This window comes from Globicephala melas, chromosome 21, assembly GCF_963455315.2.
Source record: "Globicephala melas chromosome 21, mGloMel1.2, whole genome shotgun sequence".
Lineage (NCBI taxonomy): Eukaryota > Metazoa > Chordata > Mammalia > Artiodactyla > Delphinidae > Globicephala > Globicephala melas.
This window is the reverse complement of record NC_083334.1, coordinates 9345934-9363816: the sequence shown is the minus strand read 5'-3', so window position 1 is coordinate 9363816 and position 17883 is coordinate 9345934. Positions and strand designations below refer to the sequence as shown.

The 17883-nt window shown below is 40.3% G+C and overlaps 1 protein-coding gene across 2 annotated transcripts in view; it reads right to left on the bottom strand.

Moving 5' to 3' along the window:
- The window catches only part of CSMD1 (CUB and Sushi multiple domains 1), a 1753128-nt gene that overhangs the window by 270460 nt on the left and 1464785 nt on the right, over nt 1–17883 (bottom strand). For both annotated transcript variants that reach the window (XM_060291350.1, XM_060291351.1), the window contains exons 22-23: nt 13281–13450; nt 8827–8983 (exon numbers count right to left, since the gene is read on the bottom strand). In XM_060291350.1, the coding sequence (XP_060147333.1) occupies nt 8827–8983; nt 13281–13450 (327 nt within the window). The remainder of the gene's footprint in view (nt 1–8826; nt 8984–13280; nt 13451–17883) is intronic.

Below are 17883 nucleotides of genomic sequence, written 5' to 3'. Positions count from 1 at the left end.
AATTATCTTTTTTTTTCTTCACAGGTGACAGTTGCTATGTAGTACTTGATTCATGGGAGAAGTGTTCCGGTGATAACCCCCAAACTAAAATAAATCTAACCTAGGTATAATAAAGTTAGAAGTACACAACTCATTTTTTTCTGGGAATAGACTTATTCACAAAATAACTGCCTATTATTTTATAACACTTTTATAAAATTACCTACTAGTTAACTGTGGAAAACAAATAATACTAATCACATTTTCCCAACAGTTTTATCTGTTGAATTTAAAAACAATTTCTTGCTCCATAAACCTTTATTTACAAATTACACATTAATACTCTAGTATCACACAAGCAGACACCAGAGCAGCAAGATATGTTTGTCACAATTTTCATCTTCATTGAAATGAAATAAAAATCTGTTGTGTGGACTCACGTGGCAAGCCGGTTATTTTCTGGACCCTATTCCATACTTTCCCCTGATTTGTAGCACGACTTTAAATAAGTTTTAAAACTACTCATTGAACCAAACATTGTTTTGACATGACTTTCTAGAACATAAAGACTGAAAATGTGATAAATGCTATTCCTGGAATAACATGGTAGGTTTTATTAGATAAACAGCAATGCTTGCACATATTATAACCACGACTTTCTGAGAAATTAGTGTATGTCTTTGCTATTTATAAACCTGGATTCAAGAACTTGCTTTTATAACTGCCACCTAGCTTGTACAGAATTTCCAAAATCTAGTTGTCAAAAAAAAAAAAAAGCAGTTATGAAATGAACACATCATTGTGCACTTAAACCTCCTTCATAGTCGGGGAGGAAAAGGTATCAGGAGAATCTCTATCAGAAATAGGCAGATCTCACCACACACAAAAAAAAGTAATTATGTGAGGCGACAGTGGCATTAAACAAACCTTAAGGTAATCATTTCACAATTTATACGTGTAGCAGATCATCACGCTGTACACCTAAAACTTATTATGTGCCATTTATATTTCAGTAAAGCTGGGGGAAAAAAAAACAAAGAAATATGGCGACTCCTGATGTAACTGGGTGGTGATGGGCGGGAGGAGGGACACTCCCAAAATTACATCCACCCACTTAGGATGTCAACCAAGCCTGTAGATAACTAGCTCGTTATCAAGCCATGATTTCAAGGTCTTCCAATTTCAGCTTCTGACTTAACTCTATTCTTTACCGTCAGCAGCTCTGTTTCCCGTAATTGATGGCTCACCCTGCCCGTGTATACTTCATGCTTGCAATATTTGTGACTTGTTTTGAAGCACGAAGGTGACAGTGCTTAGTATTTCATTATTGGCCTTGAGGATATATTCATATCCAGAGTCGTTCACTCATTTATGATAGCGTGTTTAATGCTGGTGTCATTTTAATTCTATCAGCATGTTAATAAAATCGAGATGACAGCTGCATAACTGTGGCTCCGGGCACTTATATCCGCTTCCCAGAATATGTTGTGGGTGGTCCCAAATCAGTCAGTGCCAAATCACCCACCTCCGCTCCTTATCAGCTGGAGAAAACAGTGTGAACGGGGGGCGGGGATCCCTGAAGCTGGAAATGAGGGGCCATCCTGGGAAATGGACACATTCTTTTCTCCCAGATTCCAGTTGTAGGGGACTTGGAGGTTTCTCTAGTCTAGGGTGCTTATCTTAGATAATTCAGGGTTGGGTGCAGGGTGACCATTTCAAGACACTGAAGAATGGAAATTAACCAGCCATGAGAGATTTGGCTGTGGGGAAAGCGAAGTCCTAGTTTTCCTGTCCCCAAACAGAACACCATCATCTGCAAATTATGCAGCCCAGGCGCTGGGCAGGTCTCTGGACTCCAGGCTGTGTGCTTTGCTGTTCGCAGAGCTGCCTAGTGCAGCTGCGGAGGGCGTGCCCCGAGGCCCTCACTTTCCAGGATAAGCACTTCCCCTCCTTTGTAAACAATAATACGCACAAAGGGGCCTTATGGACCAGTGGCGGCTCTGTCCTTCAGGTCTGCATGCTCACCTCCAGCCTCTTAGTTCTTTGAAACGTTCTTCCTCGTCCATCCCCTCAAGCTTCTTTTCCTTCAGCGTTTTAGAGATGTCCCTGACCGTGGGTTCCCCACTCTACAGTCTATATTATAAGAGTCTGAAACAGAAAAATGAGGCTTGCAACAGCCAGGGGCGTTAAGTCACCCCAGGAAAGCTAGCAGTCTGCCTCCTGAAGGATGACTTTGTAGGATCAGACACCTAGTTCTGTACCCAAAAGAGATTCATCTCATGGGGGACTCTAGTGACTTAAGCACAACGCCAGAATTCCAATTCCCTAATTGAAAACAATAAATGGATTCAGTCCATGTACTGGAATCCCTATGTCAACACAAATAAGTCACTCTCTTCCTACTGGCAGAGCCACACTGACACCCCAGTCACACTGAGAATACTGCCTGATAACCACAGAATCAGAGCAAGGGACTTTAGTTAAATAAAGCCAGTGGACCTGAAGGGAGGGCAGCCTAATTAGTCCACCTCCACCACAGCACAGGTTTCCCAGGGGGATAAGACTCCAGCATCTACTTGCTTAGTCTTCTGCGCCAAATACATCTTGAGGGGTTACCAAAGAATTTCCATTTTTAAGGTCCGTCTATCTGTTCTTCTGTGACTACTGACTACCCCACACCACCCTCCCAAGGCATCCCTTCTTTTTCTTTTTGTTTTTAAAAGATATTTAGTATTTCAATCTGACCACTCCATTTATAAGTAAAAATAAGTCCATATTTCTGCTCTGTCCCATTATGTGTGTTATTGTAAAAGTCAGCAAGTAGCTTTTCTCCTTCACTCTCAGGTCACTCGTGGGTGGCAAGAGCACAGACAGAGCTGTTTGGGGCTGTTATCATCCTCTCCTTTCAATCTCACACTTGCATTAATTTCATTCCTCCAATATTATTAATGGCTCTGCCTTAATGTTGACCAATACCCCTGATCAGCTTTCAGTGGCTTCCATAATCAGGTTCCCGCAGCTCATTTGTCTTCCTTTTTCTCCTCATCATGCATCTTCCACTCTATTCAGACTTTCATATTCATTATCTCATGAGTTCCAAGATCATACTCTACTCTCCGCATGCATCTTTACTCAAATCTGCCTCCTTCCAGGCAAATCTAGGTCAACTCAATTATCATTTGTTAAGTGACTATGGAGGTGATACAAAAGTGAGCAAGTTAAGATTACTCCTCTTGAAAACCTCACCCCTTCTGTTAGTAAAAACAAAGGATTAGAGACAAAATGCATGGGGTAGGGAGCATGGGAGAGGCAGGTGATTCTGCTCCGGAAATCTGGAGCAGAGCAGCCTTTATACAGAAACTGGCATTTAACTGCAATCTTAAGGGATGAGTCAAAGGCATCTAGCAGGAAGGAAAGAAAATTCTGGAGGCCTCTAGGGTGATTCCAGCTTTCAATGATCTCTCATTGCTCTGGAAAATTATATTTGCCATCATCACAAATAAATATAATATGTGTCATATATATTTCTAACTCTTGGGGTACTAGGATCACATGCTATCATCGAGGAGCTATAGTTTCTTTGGAGAAAAAGAGCAAACTCATATAAAAATGAAATGTATTGGGGTCAAATACAATACATTAAGGGTCAGAATCAAAGGATTTTCATCTTTGCATCAACGTAGTGCATCAGGAGATGGATACATTACGGTCACACGTATCAGCTTGGGCCCTGAACCCCCTGCTGACCCATCCCATAGTTGAGAACATGAAGGTGCAGCCACATTTCCACGGACCAGTGTTTCACAAGTGCTGCACGTGACTATCCTAAGTCATTTATCTGTGGACGGGAACCGTGGCGTTTGCCTTCTGTTTCAATATAGTGCTAAGCATTCAGTACACAAATAATACACGGTACAGTCATTGATCGAGCAGCACACAGACACACCGAGGTGGCGCAGAGAAGGTGAATACGGTTCTTTTACGACAGCCCCAAACAGTACGAATTTTTGTTCAGGTGTGACTGGTGTTTTGCTTGCTCCTCTCTACTTAAATCAGTAAGAGTGACAACCAGAAAGTCCTGTGGGAAACTGTTTCTGAAGAGTGACTGTTCTGGGAACATCCCTGTGGAACTCAAAAGGGGTCAGTATATTTTTTAAAGAATTCTGAATTCAACAGGGAATTTTTTTTTAAATTTCCAGAACTACTTTTCTGTAAAAATATTTGCTGAAATATTTAGAAGACATAGCAATCCACTGTCAATATGATTTTTCCTGGTATTTAAGAGCTTTACAATCACTGGGATAACAAAAAAAAAAGAAAAGAAAGGCTTATGTTAAATAAGGTGAAACTCTTATTGGCCTGAGACAGCTCTGCAGCATCTTAGTGCTCCATGGAATACAGCTTGAATAACAATGATCCAATCTAAGCTTTTAATATTATAGATCAGACATCTGTGCGAGGTACAGAGGGGAATAAAAAATGAACACCCATTGTCCCTGATCTAAAAGAGCTTATGGGTTATGCTTCCACTTGACATAATTGTAGGCTCAGAAGACTACCAACTGTTATGAAAATGGACAAATCTGTAGTAAAAAGCAGTGTCTTCCAATAGAGGTAAACTTTTCCAGTTGTATGTTGCTCTAACCTACTACTCAGAAATCAGCAGTTGCTTAATAAATGTTTACTAATATGTTTATTCCTACTTGTCCCAAAGATGCCTGGCTTTTCTTCCTTGCCAATGCCTTTACATATATAAATATCAGTCAATAAATATGGAACTCATCAAAGTGGGATCATCTAAAATATTTGAAAATAAGGTCATCAACAGTTCTGGCCCTTGTTTAGAAGACCTGGATTGGCTCCCAGCTATACCCCATAGGTAAAAGCTTCAGCAAACCACTTACAGATTTGGAGACTGAGTTTCTAACTTACAAAGAAGAGAAAAAGGAGCTATTTACCGAGACCCAGAATTGCCAAGATGGTAAAATTAGAAGGTATTGGGTAGTACGCTCTAAATATTAGAGGATATACAAAATGATTTGTACTCATTTGAAAAACTTCAAGATGTTTATTAAGCTATATATTTACTCTGTTGACTTTTTCTAATCCACTTGTGTGTAGATTAATTACGGATTTGAAACATTTAAATATGAATGTTTCCTTCAGTAATGCAATTAACGAGCAAGAGGCAATTACAAAAGTCTTCTGAAAATAGTTGAAAGTGCCTTCAAATAGGCTTAAGCTTTAATAATTGGCTGAAAACATTTTACAGCCATTCATTATTTCCAAACCATCTTTTAGAGATGAAGATTTGATTCAGGTATTCAACCACATTGTGGGAGCGTGGGATTTCTTAAACTTAATTACCGAGTGTTTAAACCTAAGAATTTAATGTGAAGTCAATAATATTTTGATTATAGCCATCAGCACCATCAGTGCTATATTACAAATATCTTTTTCCATCTGGCAGTGTGTTCCAGCTCCAGGACAATCCTGGAAACAAGACTTGCACCTGGGTAGCATCTGTGTTATTGCAGGTGGAGGAAAGAGGAAAAACAGGCAGAAAAGATAGTTACTCCCATCAAATTGATTATACTAAGAGCTAAATAACTGGAAACCGTCACCAACATTTCTTTCTTCTTCTTTTAGAAAGTCTGTGCTGCTATGTTATAAAAATAAAATCCAAATAATTGGAAAGTGCCCATAAACAGATCCACAGCTTCAAGGTTTCTCAAAGTTACTCAGAGAAATGCGAGGAGCAGTAAAGGTCCTCACAGTCTGGAGGGTGCCATGGAGAAACAGTGACAACCATCACATGCTGTCTAGTAGGGGCTGAGGATAGCGCATGGAAGCAGCTCTTTAAAAAAAAAAAATCTTTATTGGAGTATAATTGCTTTACAGTGTTGTGCTAGTTTCTGCTGTATAACAAAGTGAGTCGTCTCTATGTATACATATATCCCCATATCTCCTCCCTCTTGCGTCTCCCTCCCACCCTCCCTATCCCACCCCTCTAGGTGGTCACAAAGCACAGAGCTGATCTCCTTGTGCTATGTGGCTGCTTCCCACTAGCTATCTAGTTTACATTTGGTAGTATATATATAAGTCCATGCCACTGTCTCACTTCATCCCAGCTTACCCTTCCCCCTGTCCGTGTCCTCTAGTCCATTCTCTGTGTCTGTGTCTTTATTCCTGTCCTGCCCCTAGGTTCATCAGAACCTTTTTTTTTTTTAATTTTTTTAGATTCCATTTATATGTGTTAGCATATGGTATTTGTTTTTCTCTTTCTGACTTACTTCACTCTGTATGACAGACTCTAGGTCCATCCACCTCACTACAAATAACTCAATTTTGTTTCTTTTTATGCCTGAGCAATATTCCATTGTATATATGTGGAAGCAACTCTTCTTGACGAGGGAAGGCGGGCATGATACACAAAGGAAGCTACAACCTCTAATTTCAATCCCATCACACGTTTTTAGGGCATATGGACTTTCTTCACTGCCATCTGGAAAATAAAGGGGATGTAAGAATTCTGGAAACAGTCCTGTAACCCCCATCTCACTGATAAATAAATAAAGCGACTATAAATTCCAGCAGGCTTGAATTTGCACTGCCATGAAAGGAGAGGAATGAGTGCTCACAAATTAAGAATTACTCTCCTTGGAAATCATCAGAGGGAAAACAGGACGCGGTAACTACGGCTGAAAAAGTCCTGCAATGTAACGTAGAAGTCTAACATGATACCTTTCCTAGGAAGTAGCTGTGAGCTTAGCAACCTCCACACTTGGGCGGCCCTGAGGATAAGGTCGTGAAGATGCACAGAGGAGAGAGGACAGCTCTCGGGCCAAGGTTTTAGCTCTTTGCTTACAAGCCATTGGAAGAAGCACGATTTGTCAGATAGGCCAAAGCAACAATGGAGGGGGACCCAGGTGTGCATCACAGGAAACTCAGAAAGGCGCCTAGAGCTTTCACATTGTCTTCCTTCTCATGTGCCCATGTTCCTCTAAGGCTGTAAGACCAGTATAAAAACTGGGAGGCGTCTGTTGACACATCCGAGGAATAAATTAAAAATTGATGAGCATTTGATGGAAAACCCGCAGTAGAAGAAAAAGAGATCATGGCGGTTTACATTTTATCTGTAATCAAAGCAAACTGGTTTGACAAGAACTCTCTGAAACTTTTTTTAGGATGAAATTCTCCAAAGTAGAATCCTAGTAAACAAAAGCTGTAATTATAAATTTATTTGGTAATATAACTGCTAGTAATTTATTTGTACATGATATAATTAGTATGCTTTCAATTCACGGAGTCTTTTAAATGGTTATATTCATGAAAGTGAAATGTGGGTTTTCTCATCCTGTCCATGGGACTATAATTCTATTTTTGTCAAAAGGATTATAATTCTTCAACTGTAATTTCACCTACCAAGGGGGATTTGAGGCAATTAATCCTCCTTTAAGGCACCTGGGTTAGCTTTATGTCTGGGATAGTTATTGTATTTTTCAGGCCTTCATTTGTTTATCTGTCAAATAAAGGAATCAGTCTTGATAATCACTAATAGACTTTCATGCTCAAAAATCCGAAATTTTTAATTTCTTATGTCATGGTATTTGGTATCACAAAGATTTTTAATCCTCGGGTTGGTGAAGGATTGGACTGTCTTGTATATTTTAAGCATTTTAGCTAATTTATTACTTAATTTTAATTAATAACCTATACCAAATAACTATATTTTTTACTTTATTTTTCTGGAACTAAAAATGTTGAAAATGACAGTTATCACACGTCCAACTTCTCTTTGTGAAAGAACAATTCCTTCTCCTCCTTTGTTTTACCCTCCTCTGTCTTCTTCACATTCATCTTTTTTTTTAAAAAGGCATTTTCCATATTGATTTATATTAATTATATTAATGGAGGGGGCACTAAGAACACGGCTTAAAACTGTGAGCTACAGACCGAATCCTGGTTCCACTGACTCAGACAGCTGGTATCCTGGACACACACTCCAATTACTTGTGTTTAGTTTTCTCAGGAGGAAATGAGTTGTGATAAGAAAGCACTTACAACATAGGGTATATATACACACACACACACCTATATGTGTGCGTGTGTGTATCTATATGTATAAATTATTATATTTTACACACATGTAATCTATTTTACATAATGTATGGAATCTAATATGTGTATGTATAGATAGACAGATATAATAGAAAAGTATTGATGTGTTGCAGGCATTCAAGGACTATTACTATTAATTATATCATTCATTTTCAATATTTCATATATTGTCTATGAATTTTTGTCAATGTGCATTAAATCACACAATAATTTTAACCCTAATATCTCTTTAAGTCAAGCATTTTTTTTTTTTGCGGTACGCGGGCTTCTCACTGTTGTGGCCTCTCCCGTTGCGGAGCACAGGCTCCGGACGCGCAGGCTCAGCGGCCATGGCTCACGGGCCCAGCCGCTCCGCGGCATGTGAGATCTTCCCGGAGCGGGGCATGAACCCGCGTCCCCTGCATCGGCTGGTGGACTCTCAACCACTGCGCCACCAGGAAAGCCCAACCCTAATATCTCTTAAATGTCATAACATTTTCTTTTCAGGTACAGTCATGTTATGAAAATACTAATACTTCTAAATAAACACGTTTCAAACTCTTACTTCTGATAATGTGTTTAAATTTACTGCCCGCTCAACAGTGCACAGAATTAAACAGCAATCCAAAACACAGGACGGGGGCCAGGAAAAAAATCGATATTTAAAATGTATCATATCAGCAAAGTAACAGATGTATCCTGAGAAAATAAAAGTAAAATGAAACGATTAAGTCGTATGGCACTTACTAGTGTAGGTGAGCTGAAAACCCTGGTCAGTGTCAGACCCATTGGAGTTGAACTCCAGCCACAGGTGGTTGGAGGTGCTGTTCAGGATGAGCCCCGTCAGCTCATTTTTAGTGAAGGCCCCCAGCGGACGTGATGAACTATCTCTTCCATCGTAGACCTGAGGAGAATTCACAGCACGAATCCCCTTATCAATTAATTCTGTTTGTATGTTAGCAATTTTGTACGTTAGCAATTTTAACAAGAAATCCAAATTTTCAAAGATTATGATTTTATACAGTAATTTAAAAAGTGACACAGTTTACAGAAAGCTGAGTGGATGGAAGACACTGGCAAACAATCTTTTTTCTTTAAGTTTTATCTTTACCGTTAACATTAAAGACAAAAGATTCCATTTGTGCCCAGATCATTTTATCTGCATCAAGCTGAACATTCTGTGTTTATTTAAAATGAAATCATCATGTATTTGCATTTCCAGGTTGCATGGTCCACCTTTGTAAGCCTGGCACTTACAGAGGTTGGAAGGATGTGTCATAGTTCAGTGTGAATGTCTCCTCCTTCATCCAAATGTGTTACAAGTCGAGGTGCTGAAACCTTGTCACATTCTGTAGCCCCTGAGCCTGCAGTGACTTTAGTTTTGAATTTGTTGTAGCAAAGGAATACTGTCATGTCCGATATCAGAGAGAGAGGTCATCTTGCTCTGAAGCATTGTGACTGACTCCATTTTCACAGGTGGTTGTACAGCCTGGGTGGATACCCCGAACATTTGGAAGACAAGTGGACCGGGCTTGGTTCTGAGCAAACATCACGGGTAAGGGACACGAAGTGATGACTTCCCAGGTGCACACTGGGAGTGCAGGGTTGCCAATCACATTCCCCCAGTGGAGACTGCGTCAGACAGTTTTAAGGCGTGGGCATTGGGGGGCGTCCCACAGTACACGTTCCTAATGCCAGAGCAAACAGCATTCACGTTCTAGGAGAATTTAGTTTTGAGCCCCTCACACCCCCGCTAAGTGGTCAAGACTATAATGCTTCGTGGCAAAGGTTCATCCATTTGCCTCTTGAAACCATTGCAATGGTTCATGGCAAGGAACTGCTGGTATGGATAAGGGCTTTTTAGAAGAAAGAATGAAAATGTATCACATCACACTGGAGAACATCCAGTTCTTTTTGATAAAAGATATCTTATCTAAATAAAGTATATCAAAGCCCCTGGTAGCCTCCCCCATATCTGCCTATTTCTCTCACTTCTTTTCCTTCTCACACAGATTAATTCTTACTTTTCTTCTCCTGCTCTTCTCTAATGCATATGTAAACCATGATTGCTGCTTGACAGACTTAAAAATTCATACTCCTAAATGGAGAAAACACATTTAGAAGGATTACTTTAATGGATCATTATTTGATTTCATTTTAATTAAATATGCATATGCTCGAGTAGGAAAATCAAATACCCTATAACTTCTCATGCAAGCTAGCAACAGGCTAGTGTAGGAAAAATCATTGTTTGGCTTAACATAGATTCATTCGATAGTGAGGTTGCTGGCACCCAGATTATAAAGAGTTTTAGAATCCAGAGCATGCTGGCTCAAAAGTAAAGTGTCCAGGCCTCTCCAGCAAGGTCTTACGTTACTCCACATGCCATGTAATTCTCTGTGATTCATAGAAATCCATGGAGATGAGGGGGCATTAAAGGAAATCAACACACACTTAGGCTCGGTCCTCAAAGCTCTGAAGCATCTTCCACTGTCACCTCCACTGGTCTTAGCTTGTTTGAGTGCTTCTCCAAGATTTAATAGCTTACATGGACAGCATCTAGCTCCAGGATCCTCATAGCTAGACCACTAAAAATGAACCATTGCCACACTGAATTATTAAGCATCTCTGGAAGAGTAATTCTGTCTTGTTTATCTGCATCACCAGCAGTTAGCACTGGGCTTGACAGCAGAAATCTCTGAACGAAAAAGTAACTGACTAGTGGGGATATTATGTTGTCAGCTCTCGCAAGGTGAAAATCTGGATTCATGCTTCTCATGTATCACAAATGACAACCCAGATAGTATTGGAAGGCAAAAGACTTGACGTTTACTTCCAATTAAATTAGTAACAAGTGATTTTAGTTCAGCACAAAACCTCCTAGTTGTATATCCTCATCTACAAGCAGCTGGGATCAAAGTGTCCCTTTCAGTCATTAGGAAAAGGTTCCTTGGGTCATATGTTAATACAAGGCTATGCCTATTTGCACTACAGACCCTCCTTGGAGCCTGGCACATAATAAATGCCATATGCTCCGAGTGGAATAGCCAAGAGAGCAGATAAGCACAGATTAGAAAACATCACAAGGAATTCTGGAATGACAATGCTGAAAGGACTGGGGAAATCGTCCCCACTTTTACAGGAGTTATACCTGAGGGCTCTGTTTCCAGAACTAACCTCGCTTTCCATTACATATCCCTATCATGACACTCTCCTTAGAGCTGTATTTCTCTTACACGGTGTTTCCACATGAAACAAGCAAGCATCACATTTATGCGGGAGAGGGTGTGTACATAAACTCTGGTCTCTGTTAATGGATCACACTACGTGTGCGGGATTATGCTCAAAATTCAAGGTAGTCCCACTTGAAATGTTTTTAACCTTTTGATATTTATTAGCATACTCAATAAAAGGTATGTCTGCACAGCATCTAGGTTTTTCAGATGATTGACAGTTTCTCTGCAAGTAAAGGTGGTAAGCAAGATGTTTTTTGATTTTTTGTTATAATCAACAAGTTTAAACAGCACGCAATCACAAATGAAAATGATTTGCTTCCTTCCATTCCAGTAATATGTATCAGTGTATATTTAGTCCAGTGTCTCTAATCACTCGCCTGCACCAAAGTATGGTTAATTGTTCCATAAAAGTTTGCCTTAAAGGCTTACTGATGTCTAAATTTGAAAGAATTCAGAAAACAGTTCTTTGATGCAAATTTAACTTTTTTCAGATCAGTGAGGATGTACTAGTTTCATACCTGAAAATCACTTCTTAATTACAGCGACTCATACTGCCAGCACGAGCTTTCAAAAGACTATTACAATGAAAGAACAACTAGAATAAAACCTCTCTCCTAAATTGTGACCTTGAAGCATAGTCAAAGGTGGACTTGGAGGAAGTGATGAGCACTTGAGTCTGGAAGCTTCTATTGACCTGTGCACATAACGGAACCTACCAGCGACCCCACTTTATCCACTGTGCAAACAGAGGACACACCTGGAGGGCACTAAGTTTCCCTCTTAGCAGGCTCTTTGCACAGCTTCTTAATGCTCACAGCTTCAAGTGAGTCACATCTACTGCGTCTGAGATGGAGCATTGTGTGTGCCCATGTAGATGTACACATGACTGAAAAACCCTAGAACTTCAGAAACGGGATGAGATGTGTTCCTCTCTTGCCATAAACAAGCCGTGTGGCCTGGACAAGTCGCTTACTTCCCAGTGGAATGAGCAGGTGGACGGGCTGGATGACGGCCAGTGTTGGTCTTTGTTGCTCAAAGCCACTCTCTTTCAAGGCCCTGAGGCTCGGGCTACAAGTGCCAACTACTCAGCCCCTAGAGCCAGGGAGGTCCCCAGGTTCCTGAAATAGTCACAGGAGAGGTGGAAACTATTTCAGAAGTCTTAGAAGTTTGGGGGCATTTGCAGTTGGAGCTCAAGGCAAGACCTGGGTGCCCCTTGAATCCGTCCCCCTGCCTGTTTCCCTGGAGTCCATCTGGAATGTGAGTGGTGTGCTCCACCTGGAGCAGTTCCCCGAGGCTCTGATGCTTTGAGTCATCTACTGCACTGACCCTTGATGCTGGTCCCATGCCTAGCACACCTCGGAGTCCTGTGAACACAGCTCTGACTGGTTGAGTGAGATTCTGCCTCATCCTGGCTTGGCTTCTCCACATCAACCCTGCTTTGTGGTCCAGCAACAGTGGCAGGGCTTGAGTTTACTCTCACATCAAAATCCTTCTAGCTCTGAAGGATGCTCTGTCATGATCACATTTACAAATCAAGAGCGACTGTAGAAAGGGTTGGTCTGGGGATCCTGCAAGTTTTTTTTTACAATTATTAGTATGTGCTAGGAACAATGCTTGAAATATGTATCTATATTATTTAATCCTCAGAACATCACAAAAAGGTAGGTACCATTGCATGTTTTTACATATACGAAAAATAAGGCTTAAAAATGTTAAATAATATCCCTAAAATACACAACTAATAAATTTTAGATCCAGGATTATAGACTTAGGTATTTCAAAGTCCACATACACATGATACTATAGGCCACCTTCTCAAACCAGCTGGATAAACAAATTGGGAAAATATGTGTATATATAAAGATACGTTAATATATGTATATATCTACGTATATAGATGGATCAACATTATACTTGTTCCTTGAGAAGGAAAGATGGAGTCCTATTAAAACAGATTTTTTTTACCTTTAGAATATCTCCTTCAAACAGCTGGAAGCTTCGTGCTCTGAGATGGATCCCCTTGCCAGCTTCTGTTTCAATTTTATAGATACACTCATGGTTATTATCATAATTTGATGGGAAATTTGGAGACAGTAATGTTCCTTCATTTCCTTTGACACTTGCTCCACATTCAGCTAAAATAAACAGGACATTAAAAAAAGAAAGAGGATTCAAAAGTGGAATTATTGATTTTAATAAATAAAAACTTTTAAATCATGACAGCCCTCTTTTCTCTCAATGTATCTGCTAGCACCATATTGTTTTTATAGATTAGCGACTTCCTTCTACTGTTTTATCCACTGGACAGGAAAGATACCCCCATTCATCCTATTTTCAAGATTTTATTTCTTTTAATAGAATGCATCTTACTCCTAACTTACAAAGAATTCTAGAATAAAACAGGTATGCCCGAGCACTTTGGCTATATCACTGGCAGTCACCTCTCTGTGCCCCATCGCTGCTTCATGAAGCATCCCCGCCAATTCCAATGTGCTGACTCGACAGTTATGTCCATGCAGTTTTCCCACGTTGGTATTCTGTGGCCTCAACCTGGATGCATTTAGAGGGGATTCTAGCCGTGGACCAAACCACTGAGTCCCCTGCTACTGTCTCACAGCACTGAGCCCATCTGCCTGTCTTGGGACGGAAGCCCTTTCGGCGGCAGAAAATACGTTCTTCTCCCCTTGACGAAAGGAGAGGGCAATTCACCTCTACGTCCAAATTTGCATAAAGAACTTTAATCAGAGTAAAAATGAAAATAAATATAGCTCTCCACTTTCTGCCAACTTGGAGAAAGTCACCTAAACTCTCAGCACCTGTTTCCTCACCTATGAAAGTGAGAGTTAGGCTAACTCCTAAAATTCTATTCGTCCAAAACGATCATAAAATAATAAAACTGCTCTGTGTATGTTTGCATATGTATGATGTGTGTGCATCTGTGTATGCATGTGCGTGTGCATCTCTGTGTGTATGCCTGTGTGTGTCTGTGTGACAAGAGCACTCCATGTGAGTCTGCATGAAATAACTTATTGGCCACACTATGTGAAAAGCACAGTGATTTTTAAAATTTCAACAAAGTAAGTCTGAGTGTGAAGAATAATGATCAACTTGGAAACTGAAAATCAGTAAAATGCCTACATGTAACGGGGGTGAGAGAAAGGGAGACAGGGTTCAGTCTAAGGGGACTGCTTGAGGTATCACACAACTGTGGCAGATGTCCTGTGCACGCCCGTTTTCATAATTCCAAGTCTCTGACATCCCTGTCTTCTCTGACAATCACTGAAATCAGCTGCACCACGAGCCTTCCCTGGCCTGAGTGATGGAAGGAATAAGCTGGAGATTCAGGATCAGCGCATGATGACTTGCGCCCTTGAATCTCATGATGTCCCCACGTACAAGGGTCGGGGAGAAAATCAGGGAGAGAAACACAGGAGAACTTGGCTCACCTGCCCCTGATCTTTCCCCATAAGGACCTGAAGGAGGGTTTCATGGGAAACAGTGTTGAGAAAGAAGCACAGGGAAGTGGTGACCCCAAAACATGGCAATGGGATTTTATAAGAATAACTTTAAAATTATAGCTATAGTTACTATTATTATATATTCATATATTTGTGTAATTTTAATACTTTTAAAGAAACATTTTTATGGTGAGAAAGGCAAGTGGTGTGTCTCTCAGGCTGTGTTTGGACTTTCATTTTTGCTCAGGCTGGGATGTGGATGTCCTTTCATGTCAAGAATCTGGTGATTCTCAGCAGTTCTGAGACTGACGATGTATGGCTTCATCTCTTAAATTCAACAAGCATTTTGGGCAAGTAATCTCTTTGAGAAATGGTAATCATTCATGGGCTTTGTTGCATATTCTTATACCATTTTTCTTTCCTGAAGAAATGGTGATTTTAACATAAAAGCCAAAATAAGTGAAAAGAACACTGAAACAGCAAATCAGAAGGTCCCACTTTGGCTGCTCTGTGTATCAAACAGCAAGGGGTTCAAACTCGTTAAAGATATTGGACGCAAAGAGAATAAAAGAAGAAACTCATAGAATTCTGATAACCAGAATATGGAACCTATCACAAGCACTAAGAATTTTTATTTAGAATTGAATTGGACAGTGATCAATAAAGGAAATCATTCAAAAATCAAATTTACGTCCTTTTATCTATTACTTTGTAAGTTTGAAAAAACATCTCTTGCAATTGAAGACATAATAAATACTGATAGAGTGGCAACTAGACCATTTTTAGTCTAAGGGATACTTTGGAAGGGGTACTTTTTATGGCTACTGTAACTGGTTGTGTGGGTTTGGGTTTACTGCATATATGACTGCATGAGGTCCACCGTGCACTGTGTTCACTGGACATCCACTGCGAGGTGTGGGCAGCCTTGCGTCAAACATGCTTTGAGGTGGGCAGGAGGTAAAAGGGCTAATAAGGGCCCTGGGCGCCCCTCTGGCCATCAGGAGATGAGTGGTCTTCTTTCTTGACTGAATGAGGTCAAGGGGCCGGAGGGAGGGTTGAAGGACACCCGGGGTAATTAGCTCAACACAGTGCTGAGTCCACACACCTTGAACCCAAAATGTGGCATGAGAGCTTTGCCACTCTGAGGTAACTGTGAAAACTGCCTGCAAGAAGTCCCTGTGTGTCTTCAGGGGGCTGTCCCATGAGGAAGGCAAAGCCAAGGAGACCCACTCCGATCGGCTCCAGCCCTGTGATCCTGGGAAGGGCGTGCTTTCCCCTCCCTGAGGCAGGGGAGCCTACACCTCTCTCTCTGTTGTCTGGAGGCTCTGCTCCTACGTCCGGCAGGTGTGTTCTCTTGTTCTTCTTATGGATGGAATTCCTTTCTTTGGGTCTTCACACCACTTTGTTTCTATTCCCTTCTTCTCCTTGACAGACTTGCCACACAGAGAATTTTCCAGGCTCAGGAGTATCCTTTTTTAAATGTAGACTCAGTCTATCACAATAAGGCAGTTGTGTAAATGGTATATGTCACACATTTTTCTAAGTTCTTCAGTTACATTAAATCATTTAACCCTCACAATAACCTTATGTGATGAGGTAATAAACCCCGTTTCACAGATAAGGAAACTGAAGCACAGACTAGCTCAAAAGTCATTTTTCCCAAGGTCACACCACTAGTACAGACTCATTATTGATTTGATATAACCTCTAAGTGCTTAGCTTAGGAAAAGAATTGTGGACTTTTAAAAAATGCTAATTAATGATGGATATACTTTATAGTTAAAAGTTCATAGTATTATTCATAATTATTGGTAATGAAACTAGCAGAGCAAAATTTTGTTGTAGAAGAGAGTATACTTTTAAAGATTTTATCCAGATAGGATAAAAGTTAAGTTACCAATTAACTGAGGTTATATGTTTTCACATTAGCATTTAGGACATTAACCATTTATTTCTCATAATACAACGAAAAGGTAGGACTAGAAAGAAGGCTTTAGCATTTGGGTAGCCAGGGAGAAAAAATTTATCAAATCTAAGGATGTAATTTTACATGTCTTTTTGTGAAGATTTGGATTCTGGGATTTTTTTCTAAAGCAGATATATACTAAGTGGTGCTGATTAAGTGCAAGTCTACACTACATCGAAGTAATGAGTGTGGGAGATTAACTGGCCGGTCGTAACCAGTAATTCTTGGCAGAGGAACAAGGCCGTTGCTGTAACTGGTAGAAAGACGCGGAAAAGGGCCAGCCGCCTTGCCGGCACGTCTCCGCTCACTTTATACTCGCCTCTTGAACACAAATCTCCACTAGCGTCAGGGCAACTAGTGCTCATAACCTGAGATGCAAGTAAAGTTCCTAAGTGAATAAGCAATAACAATTAATTTACTCATGAAACATCTGTGAGTGAACCTACACATACATGGCACGTGCACTTAGAAGTGGAAGGTCAGAATTCATTATTCTAGAGTGTACAGTACAGGACTTAAAAGATAGTATTTATTCAAATTGTTCTCCAAGAATATGAAATTCCTTGTAGAGTATACAAACCTGGTATACAAACATCAATTTAAAAAGCCTATTTCACTATAGTGTTTTATTTAATATAGACATATAATATGCATTATGACTATTTGATTTATATCTGTATCACTTTATATTCTTCAAAGATTTTCATGTAGATCATCATGTAATTACTTTTATTTTTTTAAATTGTTACTTTCCTCGGTTTTAGGCAATTATTTGTGTTTGACGCTATTCCAATGAACATGGGTGGCTGCTGCTGGAGTTGTTTTCTGATTTTATCTGAAGACCAATAAGAAAATATGACCTTTTACAGGCTGAACGTGATCAGCCATTTGGTCTTGAGGTCTTGGTTCATTCAGACTTGGTTCCATAGCAGGCTGGCAGCATCAAAGGTCTGGTGAGAAACACGGGTCGGGGACCTGGAGCTATGGCACATGGCAAAGTCTCAGGTGTGAGACACGTGGGTGTTCAGGTGGCCTTACGGACGCGACAAAGCAGGGGAACATTTGAGAGGACTTAGGGGATCTGGCTGTAAAGAGAGACTGAACCAGATGGCAGTGGGTGTATGGGTGTCACTGAACCAGGGTC